The sequence below is a fragment of the Papio anubis genome, chromosome 8 (genome assembly GCF_008728515.1).
Source record: "Papio anubis isolate 15944 chromosome 8, Panubis1.0, whole genome shotgun sequence".
NCBI classification, from domain to species: Eukaryota; Metazoa; Chordata; class Mammalia; order Primates; family Cercopithecidae; genus Papio; species Papio anubis.
The window spans coordinates 439,953-458,286 of record NC_044983.1 but is presented as its reverse complement, the minus strand read 5'-3'; the positions used below and the strand labels follow the sequence as shown (position 1 = coordinate 458,286).

At 50.6% G+C, this 18,334-nt stretch overlaps 1 protein-coding gene across 9 annotated transcripts in view; it reads left to right on the top strand.

Moving 5' to 3' along the window:
• The window catches only part of ERICH1 (glutamate rich 1), a 58,818-nt gene that overhangs the window by 25,591 nt on the left and 14,893 nt on the right, over positions 1 to 18,334 (top strand). For all 9 annotated transcript variants that reach the window (XM_017961732.2, XM_017961735.3, XM_031669911.1 and 6 more), the window contains one exon: positions 9,722 to 9,856. In XM_017961732.2, coding sequence (XP_017817221.2) covers positions 9,722 to 9,856 — 135 coding nt within the window. The remainder of the gene's footprint in view (positions 1 to 9,721; positions 9,857 to 18,334) is intronic.

Sequence of the window (18,334 nt, the reverse complement as noted above, 5' to 3'; positions counted from 1 at the left end):
CAACCCCTGTCCTTCCAATATAATTTTTTCAAAATGTTTGTACATCAGTATTGTTTACATGTTCATGTCTCCGTAAATACAGTTTCTTGCTGAGTCACGTAACACATGATTATTCCATTTTGTGAAAACTTTAGTGGAGCGAGCGGAGCTTTAGTAGAGTTAATAGTTTTCTTGGATTTTTACATTTTCTCCTGAATACTTAATAGTACTAATTTCTCCCCGCACCTCCCTGTCTTTGTTCTATGGTCAGACACATTCAGGGCTCAATGAGCTTCATCTTTCGTGGCCTCTTCCAGACCGTTCCACCCCCAAGCGTGGGCCGCCCCCAAGTCCTTGCTGTAACTCCCCGTCTCGCCTCTCCCAGGGGATTCCTTTGCTATCCTGGGCCTCAGTCTTTTCATTTCTTGGGTTTGCTTCCATTTTGTTGAAACACATTCCCTAGTAACTTCCTGAAAAATGGTTTTTGGGAGATAAATATTTTAGAGATCTTGAAGGTCAAGTGTACCTTAATTCTTGTACTTAAAATTTGTTTTTTGGGGTGTAGAATTCTGGGCTAAATAATTGTCTCTCACACTTTAAGACTTTTAACATCCCGTGTCGCTGTGAGAAGGCAGTCGCCATTCTAGTCTCGATTCCTTTGGCTACGAGCAGTTTTCCTCCCTCGCGGCAGTTTGAGGTTTTGCTTCTGGCCTTCGTGTGGTGGGGTTTGATGCTGAGGTCTTGAGCGTGGTCTGTTTTTATCTGTCGTGGCCTCCGTAGTCTGGGAACGTGTGCCGCTCTCTTGTTTCCTTGATCATTTCCTCCTCTTTGCTTTCAATCTTCAGTTTACAGAATTCCTGTCATTCAGACATTGAGTCTCCCAATAGATTCCCTTTTTTTCTTACATCTTCTCTCTGATTTTTTATGGTTTAGTGGTTTAAGGCCACTTTCTGGGAGATTTTCTCAAACTTCATCTTCCACCCTTCCTGCTGCACCCTTCTTTTCTGTTATTGCATCTCAGAGTTGGAGCGGGAAGGAGGAGAAGGGTCTCCCACGCTCTCTGTGGACCGGCTCTCCCTCCCTGTTTATCTTACGGGGTCTTCGCCTTCAGTTGTGGTGTCTGAGGCTCCCGGGGGCCAGACCTGGCCTTTGCAGAGAGTGACTTCTGATCTCCCTCCGGTGGTGGGGAAGCTTCCACAGCCTGCCTGCACCCCTTTTCCGCCCCACTTCAGGCTCCCTGGCAGCCCCACTGGCACAGGTCTCGTGTCTGGTGTGTTTCGGCTGCCATTGTAGGATTCAGTATCCTGTCTACTTTTCACCTTCCAACACTGTATGTTTTCATCTGTCCTTCCTTTGTCCTCCGTGTGTTGCAAACCCACTTACTCTCATTTTGGTGAGGCCTTGGGAGGAGGGTGGGGTGTGTGCATTTGTTCTGTCCTGCACCTTCATCTGTATCTTACTGACGTGCCATTAACAGATAGGATGGGTTCATTTCTGTCCCCTTGGCTGTGCTGAACTGCGGTTCCCACAGTTCCCTCCCCGAATGTTTCTGGTTACAGGGGGCCACGGGAGGCCCTTCTGCCTGAAACTCAGAAGGTGGATGTAAGCCCTTTTAGTTTCCAGCTCCTGGGGGTGGAAGCTCACGCAGCTCACGTGCACTGTTGCAGACTTGCTGCCTGCCTAGGTGCTGTGGGCAGTTCTGGGGCTCCAGCTCTCTGCAGCTTCTTGGGCCCTCCTTCAGCTGACCCCAGGCCTGTGGGGTACCTGGCCTGGGTAGGACACCCGCTGCTACTGTCAGCAGCAAGGACTGAGATAGGCTTCCGCCTGGTTCCCTGGGCGTCCAGCTCTCGCTCCTGCCTTCTGGCTTCCGCCCTGCCCCCCTGCATCCATCACCAAGGCTGTGCGGGCCGAAAGGGTCCACTTTGGCGGGTCTTGGCCGTTAGCTGCGAGCACCAATGTTACTCCCACACAAGATGCAAACCCTCCTGCCGAGTTGTGACCGTCCCCTGTCACGGAACCTGGTGCTGAGTGTGGTGAGAGTGAATCCTGCAGCACGGACTGCACCGTCCGGCCTCTTTCATGTTTTGCTTTCGATTGTGCTTATTGTCCATTTGCATTTCTTCTTCTAAGTGTCTGTTCAAGTCTTTTCCGTCTTGGCTGGAAGTGGGAGGTGCCTGCTCCTGTGGTTTCTGGCATCTTTCTCTGTCTTCGTGTGTCTGCACTTGGGGAGTTTCCCTGGGGTGTGTGCCTAGAGAGGTGTTGGTTGTACATTTCAATGGAGGGACAGATTCCCAGCTTGTCTTTGAAGCAGCTATGCCACTGTGTGTCTGCTTGACTCACCCGGCATTCTTGTTTCTCCAGAGCCTGGTTAATCCAGGTGTTTGCAGTCTCACTAATCAAGTGTGAGGTTTCTGTTTCTTATTCAATGCACGTTACCCAGCTAACGAAACTGGACAGCCTTTCATGCCTCCTGACCATCTGCCTTTGCCCGTGTTTCTGCAGGGCTTGTCTTACCAATTTCTGGGGTTCTTTAGATGCTCCAAAGCCCAGCAAACACCTTCTCTCATGGATTACCTTTTCTTTTTTTTTTTTTTTTTTGAGACGGAGTCCTGCTCTGTCGCCCAGGCTGGAGTGCAGTGGTGTGATCTCAGCTCACTGCAAGCTCCGCCTCCTGGGTTCAAGCGATTCTCATGCCTCAGCCTCCTGAGTAGCTGGGATTTCAGGCACCTGCCACCACGCTCAGCTAATTTTTGTATTTTTAGTAGAGACGGGGTTTCACCATGTTGGTGAGGCTGGTCTTGAACTCCTGACCTCTTGATCCGCCCACCTCAGCCTCCCAAAGTGCTGGGATTACAGGTGTGGGCCACTGCGCCTGGCTGCCTTTTCATTTTTAAAAACGTCAGTGTCTTCCATTGTTTAGAAGTTGATATAATGTGACTTCATCTTTAATTTCATAGTTTTTGTGTTTTAAGAAATCTTTATCTAAAATCTACCTCAATAGCAAAAATATTTTATACTTTTTTGCAAAAAAACACACGTATCATAGTTAGTGTTTGCCCTTGCAGTTGTTGTCTGGTGTGAGTTGGTGGTCCGACTCTGCGCTGCTCACCTGGGGCTGCAGTTTCCTCAGCCCTCTGTGCTGGGCCAGCCCCTGTGGCAGCGGCTCTGTCCCGGGCCCGCGCCTGTGCCTCAGCTTCCCAGCTGCTCTGGGGTACAGCATGCTCCCATCCTACGGCGTGCTCCCATCCGGCAGGGCAGACCCACCCGTGGGTACGGCGTGCTCCCATCCGGCAAGGCAGACCTGTCCACCTCATTATTCTTCAGCCCTTGGTCTGCCCTTCTTGGCCCTTGGCTTTTCCATGTGTATTTTAAAATCAGGTCAAGTTGCAGCATTTGTGTCACTGGTAGATGGTTTGGGGACAGTTCACATTGTCCATGATACTGCATGCAGTGTGGTTGGCACCTGCACTTCCTCTCCACTGCTTTTCCTCCTTCATTTTTGGGCCAGATTGCCCTTGTCTTGAGAGCTGGGCTGTGCATTTAAGGAAGGTTTGCTGTGTTTTATCTGGCATTGTTAAGTATTTTTTAGGAGAGTTTTTCCTATTATCTGCCATGTGGAAGCCTCTGATAAAGGAATATTTTACCAAGACTGTGATTAGCTGGTTAAGAGTCTGTGAAAGATGGCAAACCACATCTGCACGGAGGAGCCCATCCGATGGGGCCAGGACCTCCAGGGCTGAGCACCTTCTGGGAGCAGCCACGAGGCAGTGGAACCTTTTATGGTCCAGGAAACAGCTGTAAGGAGTTGTAGTCGGAAGCAGGGTAGTGAGGACTGAGTGGAGCTTTCGGGCGTGAGCATGTGTGTGGGTCTGTGCGTGTGTGCGGGTGTGTGTGTACAGGTCTGTGCACCTGTGTGGGTCTGTGCACCTGTGTGGGTCTGTGCACCTGTGTGGGCCTATGCGTGTGGGCGGATCTGTGCGCATGTTTGGATCTGTGTGCATGTGCGGGTCTGTGCGCCTGTGGGGGTCTGTGCGCGGGTGCGGGTCTGTGCACTTTTGCAGGTCTGTGCGCGTGTGTGGGTCTGTGCGTTGTGCCGTTCTGTGCCCGTGTGCGCGTCTGTGCGCGCGTGTAGGTCTGTGTGCCTGTGCGGGTTTGTGCACGTGTGCGGGCCTGTGCGCCTCTGTGGGTCTGAGTGTCTACCTGCTCGTGTGTGTGCATTCGCGTGTGTGCTGAGATCTTGGATGCTGGAGCTTGTTTAAATATGATGAAAATAGGAGGGAAATGAAGCCGCCCTCCTCCAGAACGCCCGCTTTTGTGAGTCGCCATCTCCCGGAGAGGTGGAGAGGGTCTGGGTGCCGCGTGCGGCAGAGATACCGGACAGCATTGTGGTGCTTGTCCTCGGGTTTTACACTGATTTCAGTTGATGTAGATCTAATTCCTTGAAATGTCGTGGTACCAGGAGAGAAGAAGGCCGTCAGGACAGCGATCGGGGTGGCCTCCACTCTTCTGTCCAGCCGTCTCGTCGGGCTAGCGCTCCCTGCCTTAGCATTTTGCCAGTTATCCTTGCTGGTGGGAAATACCGTTTTCTTTCGTTCCTGATAATAACCAACCTTACACATCTCATTTCAGAGTAACTGTGACCATATTGTAGAATGGAGCCAAATGCGCGGGGAGTTTCTGAGCTGAAATTTAGTGGGTTTGGGGGGTTTTTTTATAGGGTTTCCCTGTGTTGCACAGGCTGGAGTGCGGTGCCTCTTCCCAGGCATGGCCCTGGCACCCATGGCCTGAGCTCCTGGACTCAACTGAGCCTCCCACTAAGGCTGAGCTGAGACTTGGGAGCACGCACAGCAGCTGTGCTTGGCACTTGCAGTTTCCCTGCAAGATGATCCTGGAGACCCTCCCTGGTTAAAAAAAACCCACAGAGACTGCTTAGTGCTACTTGGTGGCATCCTATGTGAGGAGGACAGAGGTGCACCATGCGCCCTGGTTTTGCCTCCAGCACTTTTTCCAGCAAAATGGACAAAAGACTTTTCAGGCCAAACACAGTGGCTCACGCCTGTAATCCTAGCACTTTAGGAGGCCAAGGAGGGAGGATTGCTTGAGCCCAGGGGCTCAAGGAGACGGCGAGCCCTAACCACACCACTGCCTTCAGGCCTGTGCAGCAAAGTGAGACCCCGACTCTAAAATACTTTTTAAAAAATATTTTTCAAAAGTGTGTACTTTTTCAATGACCACCTTGTCATCGAGAATTCACGAAAATGGATACTCATCAATTGCTGACAGAAATGTAATTCAGGGCCGGACGTGGCGGCTCACACCCGTAATCCCAGCACTTGAGGCTGAGGCAGGAGAATCATTTGAGGTCAGGAGTTCATGGCAAAACCCCGTCTCTACAAAAATTATCTGGGTATGGTGGTGCACCTGTAGTCCCAGGTACTCGGGAGGCTGAGGAATGAGACTCACTTGAACCCGGGAGGCAGAAGTTGCAGTGAGCTGAGATCGAGCCACTGCACTCCAGCCTGGGCAACAGAGCGAGACTCCATCTCAAAAGTTAAAAAAAAGGAATATGATTTAGGATGGCCTTTCTTAGGGTAGTTTATAGGATGCATTAAAATATTAAAGTGTTCTGTCTTTGGCTGAATAATTCCCTTCTGCATGTTAAGTTGACTTATATCCACAACCCCTGCACGTGGAGGGGCCCAGAGCTCATGCCTCCGACTCCTGTCCACACCCACTTCCAGGTCCGATGGCTCCTGCGTCACAAGTGCACATGTCTGTGGCCCCCGTGAGCTCTCCAACCTGGGCCCAACCCCAAACGCAGGGATTTTTGTCCCTTGTAGCCCATCAGGCAGCTGCCTTATTCCCCAAAACAAAGCTCCTGGTCCCTACACTCCTCATCTTGGGGACGGCCTCTCCCAGGGGCTCAAGCCTAGGTCACCCCACACCCGTCACCCACTCTGCTCTGTCTCTCAGACCCACGTGCTGCTGCTGCATGTCCTGAATCTGCTCAGGGAAAACCTGCTGTGCTGACCGCTGAAGTCCCTCTCCTCCTGAGAGGGCGCCTGTGTGGGTGGCTGAGGGTGGCAGGAGGGGGTGGGCACTGTGTGGCTTCCACAAGGGCTGCGCGGGGTGGGTGGGGGCAGGGAGACCAAAATGGCAAAGAGCTGTTAGAACCTGCCCTGACCCCTCACCCGCCCTCAGGCCTCTGGCTCCGTGCCAGGCGAGGGGATGATTTGACAAGGGAGGCAGGAGGAGGGGTCGCCTGGGGCTGGGCACCTGCAGGCCTGTCACTGGGAGTCTGAGCCAAGCTTCTCTCCAGGCACCCCTGAGGTGTGGGCATGCAGCAGGAGGCACCGTGGGCCCTGGTTTTGCCTCCAGCACTTTTTCCTGCTGATTCAGTTGGCCCGTGTGGGGTCAGCGCTGCACAGGCTTCTCCATCGCTGTTCAGAGAAGAGACAAGGCCGAGCCTGCGCCTGTGCCAGCAGCAGGCTGGAGAGTGAGCGGTGTCCGCCTCGTCCCCTGGGGCCATTCACAGCTGTCAGGAGGGATGGGAGCCTCAGCACCAAGACAGGCCATGGGTGAAGAAGCAAGAGGCCGTGAGAGTTCGCTGCTGAATTCCTTTAAAAGACAGAGGAAAGAACAATATGTGTGCATCTGTGTATACACAGGGAGCCCTGCTAGCACATGCAGCAAGTGGTAACGCCAGCCGCCTCCTGGGAGGGAAGTCACGGGGAGGACAGGAGAGCCCCACGGAGGTCTCCAAAAGGAAGGAGACAAGTGGAGGGTGAAAGGAAAGAGCACAGGTGCAGGCTGATGGGGAGGAAGGAGAGGGAGGGAGGGGTGGAGAGGAATGGGGTGGCTGGGGAGGAAGGGAGGGAGGTGGAGAGTGGAATGGCATAGGAAGGAAGGAGTGGAAGGGTGGAGGGGCATGAAGGAAGGATGGGGGAGGGGAGGGGTGAGGAAAGACACAGGCAGGCCACGGGGAGGAAGGAGAGGGAGGGAGGGTGAGAGGAAAGAGCACAGGTGCAGGCTGGATGGGGAGGAAGGAGAGGGAGGAGGGTGAGAGGAAAGAGCACAGGTGCAGGCTGATGGGGAGGAAGGAGGGAGGTGGAGCCACAAGGCCAGGGATGGCTGGAAAAGGGTGAAGCAAGGGCAAGGGCTATGGGGAGAGGGAGGAGGAGCTTTGAAAGATGGTGGGAGAGCCAGGAGGGAACGGATGAGGGTCTCTTCCGCACAGGGCTGGGTGGTACCCGGCGGTCACCTAAAGTGGGCCAGGGGCTGGCCATGAGCCCCTCCATAACTGATGGCTGCCAGGAGCAGCCCAGAGGAGCCGAAGAGAACATGACGGGAAGAAAGGAGCCAGGTTCAATGACACCTGCGAAGGGGTGACACTGGTGGAACCCGCAGGACACCCAACCGCCTGTCACCCCGGGGCTCTGAGCCACCACACTCCTCTGCCTTTCCTGAGGGATGCTGGGGCCTGTGACTTGTCCAGCAGGGAGGTGGGGTTCTGCCTGCCCCTCTCTGACCTGACTCTTAGATGCCAGGTCCGGGGGAGCTATGCTTCACAGATGCTGCATTCTCTGTGCGTCCGGTGGCGGAGATGATGGGACGGGGAATCTTCTCGCTGTCACCCACCCCATAAAGTGTAACCAGTCTCTTCCTTACACCTAATCAAGACATGTAACATCCAACTTGTGCAAGGCATAAATGTCCTCACAGTAAACCATAAGTTACCCAAAAGAATATAAAATGTCAGAACCAGAAGAAGGTACTATGGATTACAAGGTCACCGTGATTCACAGATGGGCCAGCCTTGAGGCCCCTCGTGGTGCTCCTGTCTGCCTGGTGCCTGTGACTGTGGCAGGAGGTGCCACTTACGGCTTAGAAGCGCAGCCCGGCCCGCGATCACCCACAGACCGGAACCATCTCCCTGGCGTGGTACATTTTGGACCCATCCTCTTAGCCGCGTCCTTGTTTTCTTGTTTTCTCTGCATGAGTCATTGAGTGTTCCCTGATCCCTCCCGTGTCCATCCTAATGATTAAGTGAACAGTGACATTTCTAAGTTCTGTTTAACTTTCTTATTAAGAAAGATTTAGCTGATTAAAAGCTTCCAAAAATATTCTGTGAAAAATGATCAAATGTTGATTTACCCAATAAGGGACAGTGTACTTAGAAGCCATCTCCATCCGCCCTTGGCTCTGGCAGGGAATGACATAGGAATTAATCAGCTGCGGTGAATCCGATTAGTTTAAGAACTAGGATTCTGGCACCCTGCCTTCAAGACAGCAAAGCATGTTAACGACAGTGGAACCTGAAAAGGCTTCAAGGTTTTTACAGTTACATTCTATTATATGTGTTAGTGATTTTGCTCAATAGCTGTCATTGTTGTTTTCAAAATCAAATGCACATCATTTGGTGAAAGCCCAGCTGGGATGTCCACTTGCGTTTGTCACCTGCAAGAGCGTCACTGCCATATTCTGCATGAAAAAAGGAAGACTAAACCGACAGAGGCTGCCTAGTGTCCAACAGTTTGAGAGGAAGTGGCCCTGCTGCCTTCCAGACAGTGTGCGTGAAAAGCCGGCAAAAGCACCTGCCCCTAAACCAGCAGATCCCTGTGCAGGAACCAAACAGCCACGTACGCAGAGGGGCACACAGCAGGGAGGTCCCAGCAGCCGTCCACGGTGGTGATGACCTCTGGTAGAGGGGCACACAGCAGGGGAGGTCCCAGCAGCTGTCTGCAGTGGCGACCTCTGGTCAGCTCCACGTGGCCATTGAGGAAAGTGGTTAAGTCCTGGTTATAATTCCATCGCATGGGATATGATGTAGCCATTAAAAGTATGCAGATTTAAGTTGCAATATGTCATTTTAACATGCTGTATTCACTCTAAATGTTATACATGTAAGATACAAATGTATAACTTATATGAGTGTATAATAATAAAGTGTGTGACACGATCCCGTGAAGATGTATGTGTGTGTGTGCTTATGTATTTGTGTATCTCTCTGTGTCTCTGTACATGTCTGTGTCTGTGTGTGTTTGTTGTCCCTGTGTGTGTGGTCTGTATCTGTGTGTGTGGCTGTGTATGTTGTCTCTGTGTCTGTGTGCCTCTGTGTGAGTTGTCTGTATATCTGTGTGTGTATCTGTGTCTGTGTTATCTCTGTGTGTGTTTTGGATGTTGATGTGTCTGCACATGTGTGTCTGTTGTGTGTATCTGTGTGCTGTCTCTGTTGTCTCTGTGTGTGTATCTGTGTGTGTTGTCTCTGTTTTCTGGATGTTTGTGCGTCTGTTGTGTGTGTGTCTATGTGTGCACACAGCCACAGTGTTTACATGTTGTTAGCACGTGTGGAGAAAAGACCCAGAAGTCTGTGCACTAAAATCCCCAGAGACTCCTGGTGTGATGAGAAAGGCTGTGTCGTGCGATGCTCATGAATTAGTTATGTTTTTATATTGTATTACAAAACTTATTATGTATTACATAATAAGTAATTTAATGTGAATTCAAATAATCATGGACAGTTTCTTTTTCTTGGCTGGATGTGTAGCTGACTTGCTTTTCTGGCACAATACTTGACATATTAAAATCAGTATTTATGACAGTGGTTAGGTTTTATTGAGCTATTTGATTTCACATCTTGAATGAATTTAGAGAAACAATGATGATGTAATCAAGGCAAATAAATGTATGACTGCGTTTTGTGATATTTACCAGTTCCTGCTGTTTTCCTCCTGTGTTGCAGACGCTAGCTCTGAGACCCCGACTGCCAGACGGCTCTACACCGCCAGTGGGCCTCCCGAGGGCTATGTCCCCTGTTGGCCCGAGCCCAGCAGCTGTGGGAGCCCCGAGCATGCCTCCAGCGGGGACGACACAGAAGGTAAAATGCTGGGTGGGAGGAAAGGTGGACATCTTTGCAGATAACCTCTTATTTCCCAGTTTTGAAGTATTGTAATACCTTTATCTAAGTTTATACCTGGGGGGTAGGTGAGCATGTTCTTACACTGTATAGTGAACCACATGGTGTACGTATGTATTCTATAGCCATTAAAAGTGATGCTTAAAGACTTGTAATGACAGGAAAAAAGACTTCATATGGGGGAGATTGAAAGTGGGAATATGACTATAGCCCATGTTTGTTAATGCTTTAGGAGTACTCTGGAACTAAATACATATTAAATGCCATTAAATAATTGTTAACAGTACTTGTCTTGGTTTAGTAAAACATTATTTTCTTGAATTTCCAAGTTTCTCAAAATGTCTGAGATTGTACATCAAATTTGTAATCAAGGAAATAACTTATTTCGAATCTCTTTTGGAAAAAATCATTATAATTGCTGTTGTTGCATGTCGTATGAATGAAAGAACATACAATATTCTCTTAATACAGTTTACTGTTGAGCATGGAAAAGCTGGAGTTGCCCAGATACTTTTTACCTTAAGAGGGATATGGTTCTTTTCGCTTTACGTTGATCTTTTTTAAGGTGCACAAGAGGAATTTAGAATTTTCAAATAAAAGTTGTACCTAGATGATTTGTAGCAATATATAAACTAAGAAACTCTGTACTACAAACATTAATTAATTTGAATGTCAACAAAATGTGGTTTTTGACTGGTTTTGTCTTTCTGGCTTCCTAAAAGATCAGAAACCATCCAAACAAAAATGAGATAACTAGGGAATAATGGATTCATCCTTTCAAGCCCTGTTGAAAATCTTTGAAACAGAATTACTAGATAAATAGATTATTTAACTAGAAAATTTAATTGTGTTCTTATGAAGATAATTGCGTACTTAATCTGTTCAAGAAGGAAGCGCGTCGGCCTTCGCTCACGCCCTTCCTGTTGTCCGCGGCTGGCTTTCACGCCCTGTTGTACCCCGTTGTCCATGCTGCTCATGTTCCCAGGGCAGGCCTGTGCTGGACCCCAGCGTAGAAGGCTCACTTGGCCATGAGCCATCACTGCTTCCCAGACAGGCTGTGTCAGGACCGGGCTAGCCAGTGTTCTTACAGGAAGTGGAAAGATACTTGCACCAGGTAGACAGGCATTCCTCTTCACAAGCTGCTTCTTGAGGACGTGTGTCCAGGAGCCCTTGAGGAGTCACTCCTTTCCTGTTGCCCGGGCCCCCTTGCCACCTCCTTCAGGCAGGCTGTCAGGATGGCCTGGTGCCAGTGACTTGAAATGGTAAAGTTGGGTAAAAGGCAGCAATGCCCACCCTGTAATCGTGTTTCCTACCTTTGTTCTTCAAAATGAAAGAGAAAATGGCCAGAGCAAGCCCCAAGCACAGCCTTGCAGCTGCGGAGCTGATGGAGCCTCCAGGGCCTTCAGGAGCCAGAGGCCGGGAGAAGCAAGGACAGGACCCCTCTGTCTCTGACCCTCCGAGGTCAGTGTGGGAACACGGCACACAAGAAGCAAGAGCCTTTGAGCTTTTTGTGTTGCAGTTTTAAGCACAGAGGTGAGAACTGGACCTGGAAAAGCAATGGTCAACGTTGTTGGAAGCACTCAGGTCGCTGGCTTTCATTTTGAACAGGTGGGGCCCACACCTCAACTCCTAGGAAGCTGCAGAGGCAAGTGCTGTTTGTTTTTGCCTTTGCTGTGCCTGGCACTGGGCCCTCTGGGCATTCGCACTCAGGACCTTGAGCAGCCCTGCCCTGTGCCGGGCGGCCCCGCAGCGGCTTGGATCGGCTGCCCATGGCCCTGTCACCCAGGCATGGGTGTCACACCTGGTGCTTAGCCCTCAGCCTGGCCCCTCCTGGCTGCCTGGCCTCTGAGACTTAGTTTCCATCCTCCCAAAGGCCGTCTGGACCCCCGCAGCAGCACTTGCTGCGCCTTTGGGTCTGCCGGTCCCGGTTCCGTCAGGCTGAGGCCCTGCCCCTGGTCTTGGGTCTGCCGGTCCCAGTTCCGTCAGGCTGAGGCCCTGCCCTTGGTCTTGTCCTGGGTACCTGGCCACTGCCTTGGGGTAAGTGGAGATTTAGTGCTCATTAACCATATCAGTTAGGGCCTGTATGTATTTGTTATGATGACAGGCAGGCCTGTGCCCAGAAGCCAGGACAGGAAGACCCAAGTACCAGCCATTTGTCTCTGTCTTGTCTGTGTTCTGTGGGTAATCTCTGAATGTGACAAGCACAGACTCTGGGTGCTTTTGGGCTCACAGCTCGTCAGGAACAGGTGGAAGGAGACGGGCTGTGGGAAGTCTTGAGTGGTGTTGTGTTGGATGTGGTTCTGGGACCTCCCACCTGGGTTGATGGGTCTCGGCTCTAGACAGAAACATGCGCATACTCCTTCTCTTGTTGATGTGGGGTTGTGTCTTGCTCTCCAAAAGCTGGTAAACCCCTGGCCCGTCAGTGACAGAACAACCCACTATAGATTATGCCGAAGAAAAGCTGTCCTTTTTGGCAGATTCTCCATGGAAAATGCTACACAGCCGCCTTTAGCAGGTGAACTCACTTATCTGGCAGGACACTCTTCTGCTCGTGGTCCTTGCGTGTCATAGGAACACTGCCCTACCTGAAGTTACAGAGTCTATTAAATACAATGATGTGAACATTCTTCCAGGCAGCTGGGGTAAGCACGTTGTCCTCAAAATATCCCTCACGTCCATCTTCTCCTGTGTAGACCGCATTACAGGACTCGGGGCCCAGCTGACCACTGTGGGGACGGCAGGACTCTGGGCCCAGCTAACCACTGTGGGGACACTGGTTACCTTCCCAGCAGCATGAGAGTGTGTCCCTATGCCACTGTGCTGGAAACAAGTCCAGCCAGGTAACTTTTAGAAGAAAATGTCTACAGTGCCCCCAACATGCCTCTCTTCCCTGGGTTTTCCAGTGGCACACAGTGGCTGGCAACTTCCATGGTGGTGCACCTTCTCGCTCCTGCCAGACACCTCCAGGAGGAGACAAGGGGTGTGGGGGCACCGCCAGCATCTCAGAGCCTATTCAGGGAACACAGGAATTGATCAGTCCATTAGGTTTTGGAAATGCTTGCCTTACATCCAGTCAGGATCATAGGTGAGGCCAGGCACAGTGGGTCACGCCTGTAATCCCAGCACTTTGGGAGGCCAAGGTGGGCAGATCACCTGAGGTCACGAGTTTGAGAACAGCCTGGCTAACATGGCGAAACCCTGTCTCTACTAAAAATAAATTAGCCAGGTGTGGTGGCACGTACCTGTAATCCCAACTACTTGAGAGGCTGAGGCATGAGAATTGCTTGAACTGGGGAGGCGGAGGCCATGGTGAGCTGAGATCACACCACTGCACTCCAGCCTGGGCAACAGAGTGAGACTCCGTCTCAAAAAAAAAAAAATCATATGGGAGCTCTTCACCTAGTTTATATGAGTCTACCTCTCTGGGAAAATATCATCTTGGAGTTTCACTTTTTATATTCATCTTTTATTGCAGATTAATCGAAAGACATGGAGAGTGTTGGCCTTCTTTCCTTGTTTTTGTAAAACTGTCCTTTAAAATCTTGTTCCTCATTCACTGTGCAGTCACTAGCAGTTCTGCAGAAATCCAGGTGAAAGGTGCTCCCTTTAAAGTTCAGCGCCAGAAAAATGTTTTGTTCTTATGAACTCGTATACTTCTTGTTGGATAAGAGAGTGATTTCCCATGGATACCCTTTTTGCTTTGGCTGCCAGGAAGCCCAGATTTCAGCTGTTCATTGTTTTTATTCAGTAGCAGTTGTTTCCCTTGACCTCCATTTTCTGGTAGTTACCACTTTTCCCCACTTCTCAGCTGCTTAACTCATTCTTCTTAGATTAAGTTAATAAAACAGGGCTTGTTTTCTGAGCTACATTTTTTCCTTTTTGGAAGTACACTGAGTAATCAGGGTTTACCAAGTAATTCACTGTATCAAATGCTTTTTAAACGCTTTTGTTGGGCGGTGTGCTCAGGCCCTAAGACTAGGAAGAGCTCCAGGAGGGCGCTGTAGAAGCTGATCCTATGTGGGGGGGGCTCCTATGTGAGCCTGACCTACAGAATGGGCGCAGCGCTAAGGAAGCCCAGAGGGAAGCGAGCGTGTGCCCCTGCGGAGGGGCCGGGGGCGCGACCGAGGTTGGGGGGGAGGGGGGAGGGGGCGGGACCGGAGGGCGTGGCCGAGGGGCGTGGCCGAAGTGGACGGGTGGGGCGGGGGGGAGGGGGGGGGGGGGGCGGGGGAGGGGGGGGCGGAGGTGCGCGGGTTGGAGCTGGGGCCGGGGTCCTGCTTTGCGGGTTCTGCGAGAACGTCGGGGAAACGTGCGTGGACGGCTCAGGAGCCTCGCCGCGTCCTGCGCCCCGCTCGCCACGGCCTTGAAGGCGCCCTTGCCCCACCTGGGTTGCAGACCCTCGCTCCTCTCCTGTCTCGCGTGTTTTTGCGGCCGGGAACTGCATGCGGTGCCTGAGGAATTTAACCGCGGGCCGCCCCGCGTCTCCCCCGCCTTTTCAGAGCCTCCTGCGGTCGGGGATCGGGGCCAGGCGGGTCTCTCGACGCCTTCCCGCCGTCCAGGATGTCCTTGGAGCCTCAGACCCTGCTCGGGAAACCCGGGTCCCGTCTCGGCTGGAAGCCTGGGAGGCCTGAGCCGGTTCCGCGCGCGCTCCGTTCTCGGGGCGGGGCCGCTGCACCCGGGGCCGCCCCGCACCTCGACCCCGATTCCTCCGTGGCCGCCCCAAAGTCCACCTGCTCCGGCCTCGGCTCGGGTCCCTCTGGCCACGCCCCGAGGCTGCCCCGCGGGCCTGGCGCGCTCCCCCTGGCGCCGCGGGCACTGGCCCGGGTTCCGCTGACTTCAGCCCTGGGTCGGGTGGGCGCCGCCTCCTGCCTCGCCTGGGCCGCCGGGGCGCTTCCTGCACTGCCGCCTCTCTCCTGCCGCGCTCCACAGGGACCCGCCTCCCTCCAGTCGCGCTCCACAGGGACCCGCCTCCCTCCAGTCGCGCTCCCTGCGCCGCCGCCTCCGTCTAGGGGTTCCCGCCTCTCCCCTGCGCGCCCTCAGGGCGTGCTGTTAGCGGGCCCCTTCCCTGCCCAGGGGGTGATAGTCGACCCACACGCTTAGCGTTTGTTGTGCCAGACCGTCTGGGCTTATTGCAAAGCTTGTGCAAACGTGAGCATTGCCGGCTTTTTATTCCCTGAGGCGCCTTAGCCTGGCGCCTGGTGGAATTCTTAAGTCAATATTTGGTGAACTGCGTTGAATGATTTTGTATAAAAACAGCCCATAAGGCAAGTGTCAGTATTTCCCCGGTTCGTAATCACAAGCGGTGTTTGAGGCATTGACTCAGATTCTGTGCTCAGATCCAGCGGCAGAATCATGAACATAAGTCATTTCTGTGGAGAGCTATTGTGATGATTATTCTAGCAGCAAGCACGAGTTGAACTAGCTGCTAACGTCACGGCTTCTGGAAGCATGGAGTAAATGCGCAGTTCTAATGTGGATTCCGTGTGAGTTAAACATCCGTCCATGCTCTGACAGAATCGTGGCTCTCTCCGCTTTTTGCCTTTGCTGAAGGAGCCCTAGCCTGACTTCTCTTAGGCCTTCCAGAGTGGTGGCTCGTGGGTGCGGGGGGCGGGTGGTGGGGCTGCCCCCGCTCCGCATTCCTCGCATCTCACCCTCTCAAGGGCCTGTCAAAGTCAGAGCTAGCAGTGTTTCATTCTTGTCGTGCTGGTTTATTGAAATGAGACTTCACACATTCAGCTGTGTCCAAGCTTGCCTGGTCCTAGAAGAAGGGAGGGGCGCCTTGCTGTGCGCCCACTCTCGCTCTCTCACTCTGGGTGTCCTGCGAGGGACATGTTGCTCGGCTGCCTTTACCTATGCACAAGTGAGATGAGAGCCTGAACCTGGAGGGCTCGTGCATCCTGGGCCATCAGAAAAGGCTGTGATGGTTTCTAAAAGGCTGGCACTGTGTATGGTCGTGTTTTTGTATCTTTGGCATCTCCTAGATTCTTCCCGGACTTAAGCCAGTGAGCATAGCATTGGCTGTTTGATTAAAGACTGTGGTTGCAGGGTGTCGGGCATTAACTTTGAAGTAACTCACCTGTGAGATCTACACTTTTTGTTTTGTTTTGTTTTGTTTTGCTTGCCTAGGAAGAAATAAAAGAAAAGAATGCATTTGTTCTCATTGCCATTTGTTTTCGTAAAACATAGTTACTTGATTTCCAAGCTGCTGTTGGCACATATGCCTAAGCAATTTGGACTAGAGAAATGTGTAGATATTGGTATATCTTAACACTACTTTTAGCTTGAAGTGAATGTGTTACAAAAATAGAGTGATTATGAGCATTTTACTAGATACTAATATTTAATTAATTGAAGTTAAAGAATAACTGAGAAAAAAGGTAGAAAATGATGATTATCATTATTATTTTGAGATGGAGTCTTGCTCTGTCACCCAGGCAACCTCTGCCTCCTGGGTTTAAGCCACCCTCCTGCCTCAGCCTCCCGAGAAGCTGGGACTACAGGTGCGCGCCACTGCACCCAGGAAATTTTTTTTTTTTTTGGTATTTTTAGTAGAGAAGGGGCTTCACCTTGTTGGCCAGGCTGGTCTCGAACCCCTGGGGCCAAGTGATCTGCTTGCCTGGGCCTCCCAGATTGCTGGGATTACAGGCCTGAGCCACTGTGGCCAGCCAATTACTGAAGAAATAATACACGAATTGCCCAAAGCTGAAGAGACCCTCAGGAACAGAAAGATGGCTGAAAGTCCCTACCACGATAGTGAAGAAAGACCCTCGAGATGCCAGACACAGGCCTCGGAAGAAGATGCTAAAATATCCCCAGGAGGAAAACAGATGTCTTGACAGAAATTGGAATTAAGCTGTAGGCTTCAGAGCCTCCCTCTTCTCTGTGGTACCACTGAAAACCCGTGAAGTAAATGAGCGTTTTAGTTAAGTTTTCAACGCAGAAAGTCACGAGTCCAAGTCAGTGAAGAATATTTACAAAACACTTCATAGTTTCAGAGCCTCCCACAAATATAACCTCATTTTAACATTTTTTGAGGATACATTTACTCTATTTAAATTTACTATTTAAATTTTTTATTTACTATGGCTTTATATTTATTGAATAGTTCAATGTCTTTTCTTCATTTGTACTGTTTTAATTACTTTCTTATTATTTAAATTTTAAAAATTTTCCTTCATCTAATTTTAATTTAATGACTTGCCTCATGGTTTTGGCAGTTTTATTTAAGGGAATTTAGCACTTTATTGCCCTATTTTAAGCCTTTTATTGCTTATAAAGTTTTTATCATTTTGTTGGCTTTTTTATGGAAAGTTATAGAAAATGACTAAATGTGAATTGTTTTTAAAACTGTCAAAGTGTTTTATGGTGAGACACTACTTACTCTTCCACTATGTCAGTTTTTAAGACTCAAACATGTAAACATGAAACGTAACATTTTCTTGAGTGTGTATAATTCAAGCCTATTCAAAACTAACCTAGAAAATTTGAACATTATTTCGGTATCAAAGTCTGTCTCAGGGAAGAATTCAGGAACTAATCTTGTTGAAGATTATGAAATAATGTGTATTTGACCACATGTTTAGTAAGTATTCATAAGGCAGACATTTAGCTTAGCAGCAGATCACATCTAGAGGAAAACTAATCTTTCCTTTGGTGGTTCCTGATCACTGCCAGGCATCCAAATACAAAATCACAAAAACTTCAGCATCTAGATTGTTGTGTTTTAGCCCAACTCAGTTTTTGATAACATTGAGGTCGCGTATGTTCTTTCAGTGCCATTTGAAATCAAAAGCTAAATATGTCCTGCAGCTGGCTTGGAGTCGCGGGAGGAAGCCACATTTCCAGCTGTGAGGCTGCACCTCCCTTGCTGTCTTTGGAAATTACTGCTCCAGATTCAGATCCATTAAGAGAAGAGAGAGCGAGAATCCGTTTTTTTAAAGTGACAGGAAACTCTTCAAGTCCTCTTTATTCGGAGGGTGTTCGGGCACCTGCTGACCCTCATGGCTGACCCTGGAGGGGTGCTCCCCGTCTCACAGGCAGTCCTTGGTGGCCGAGGCCCTGGGGAGAAGTCTCTGTCCCAGGAGCCGTGTGAGCCACCTTCGTTCCCTGATGAAGCCCTGGCTGCTGGGTCTGAATTTTATCCTCAAAGGCCAAATCGAACATGAATTCCTCTCTGTGTGGCAGGTCTTCTACATGGAAAGCAACTGCCATGGTCCACCGCAGCCACAGCCACCACTCGTCCATCCCTGAGTCCCCAGGGGTCTCACACCACCCTGCCTGGAGCAGGACATGCTTCTCAGCAGGCCTCAGTGTTTCCTTGGCTACATGAGTACAATCCGTGTGTGTTATTACAAAATATTGTTCTGGATTTTAGGCAAACAACACGCTCAGCAATTGGAAGATTTCATGTTACTACATTTGAAAGGTCTGCTTTCACAGATA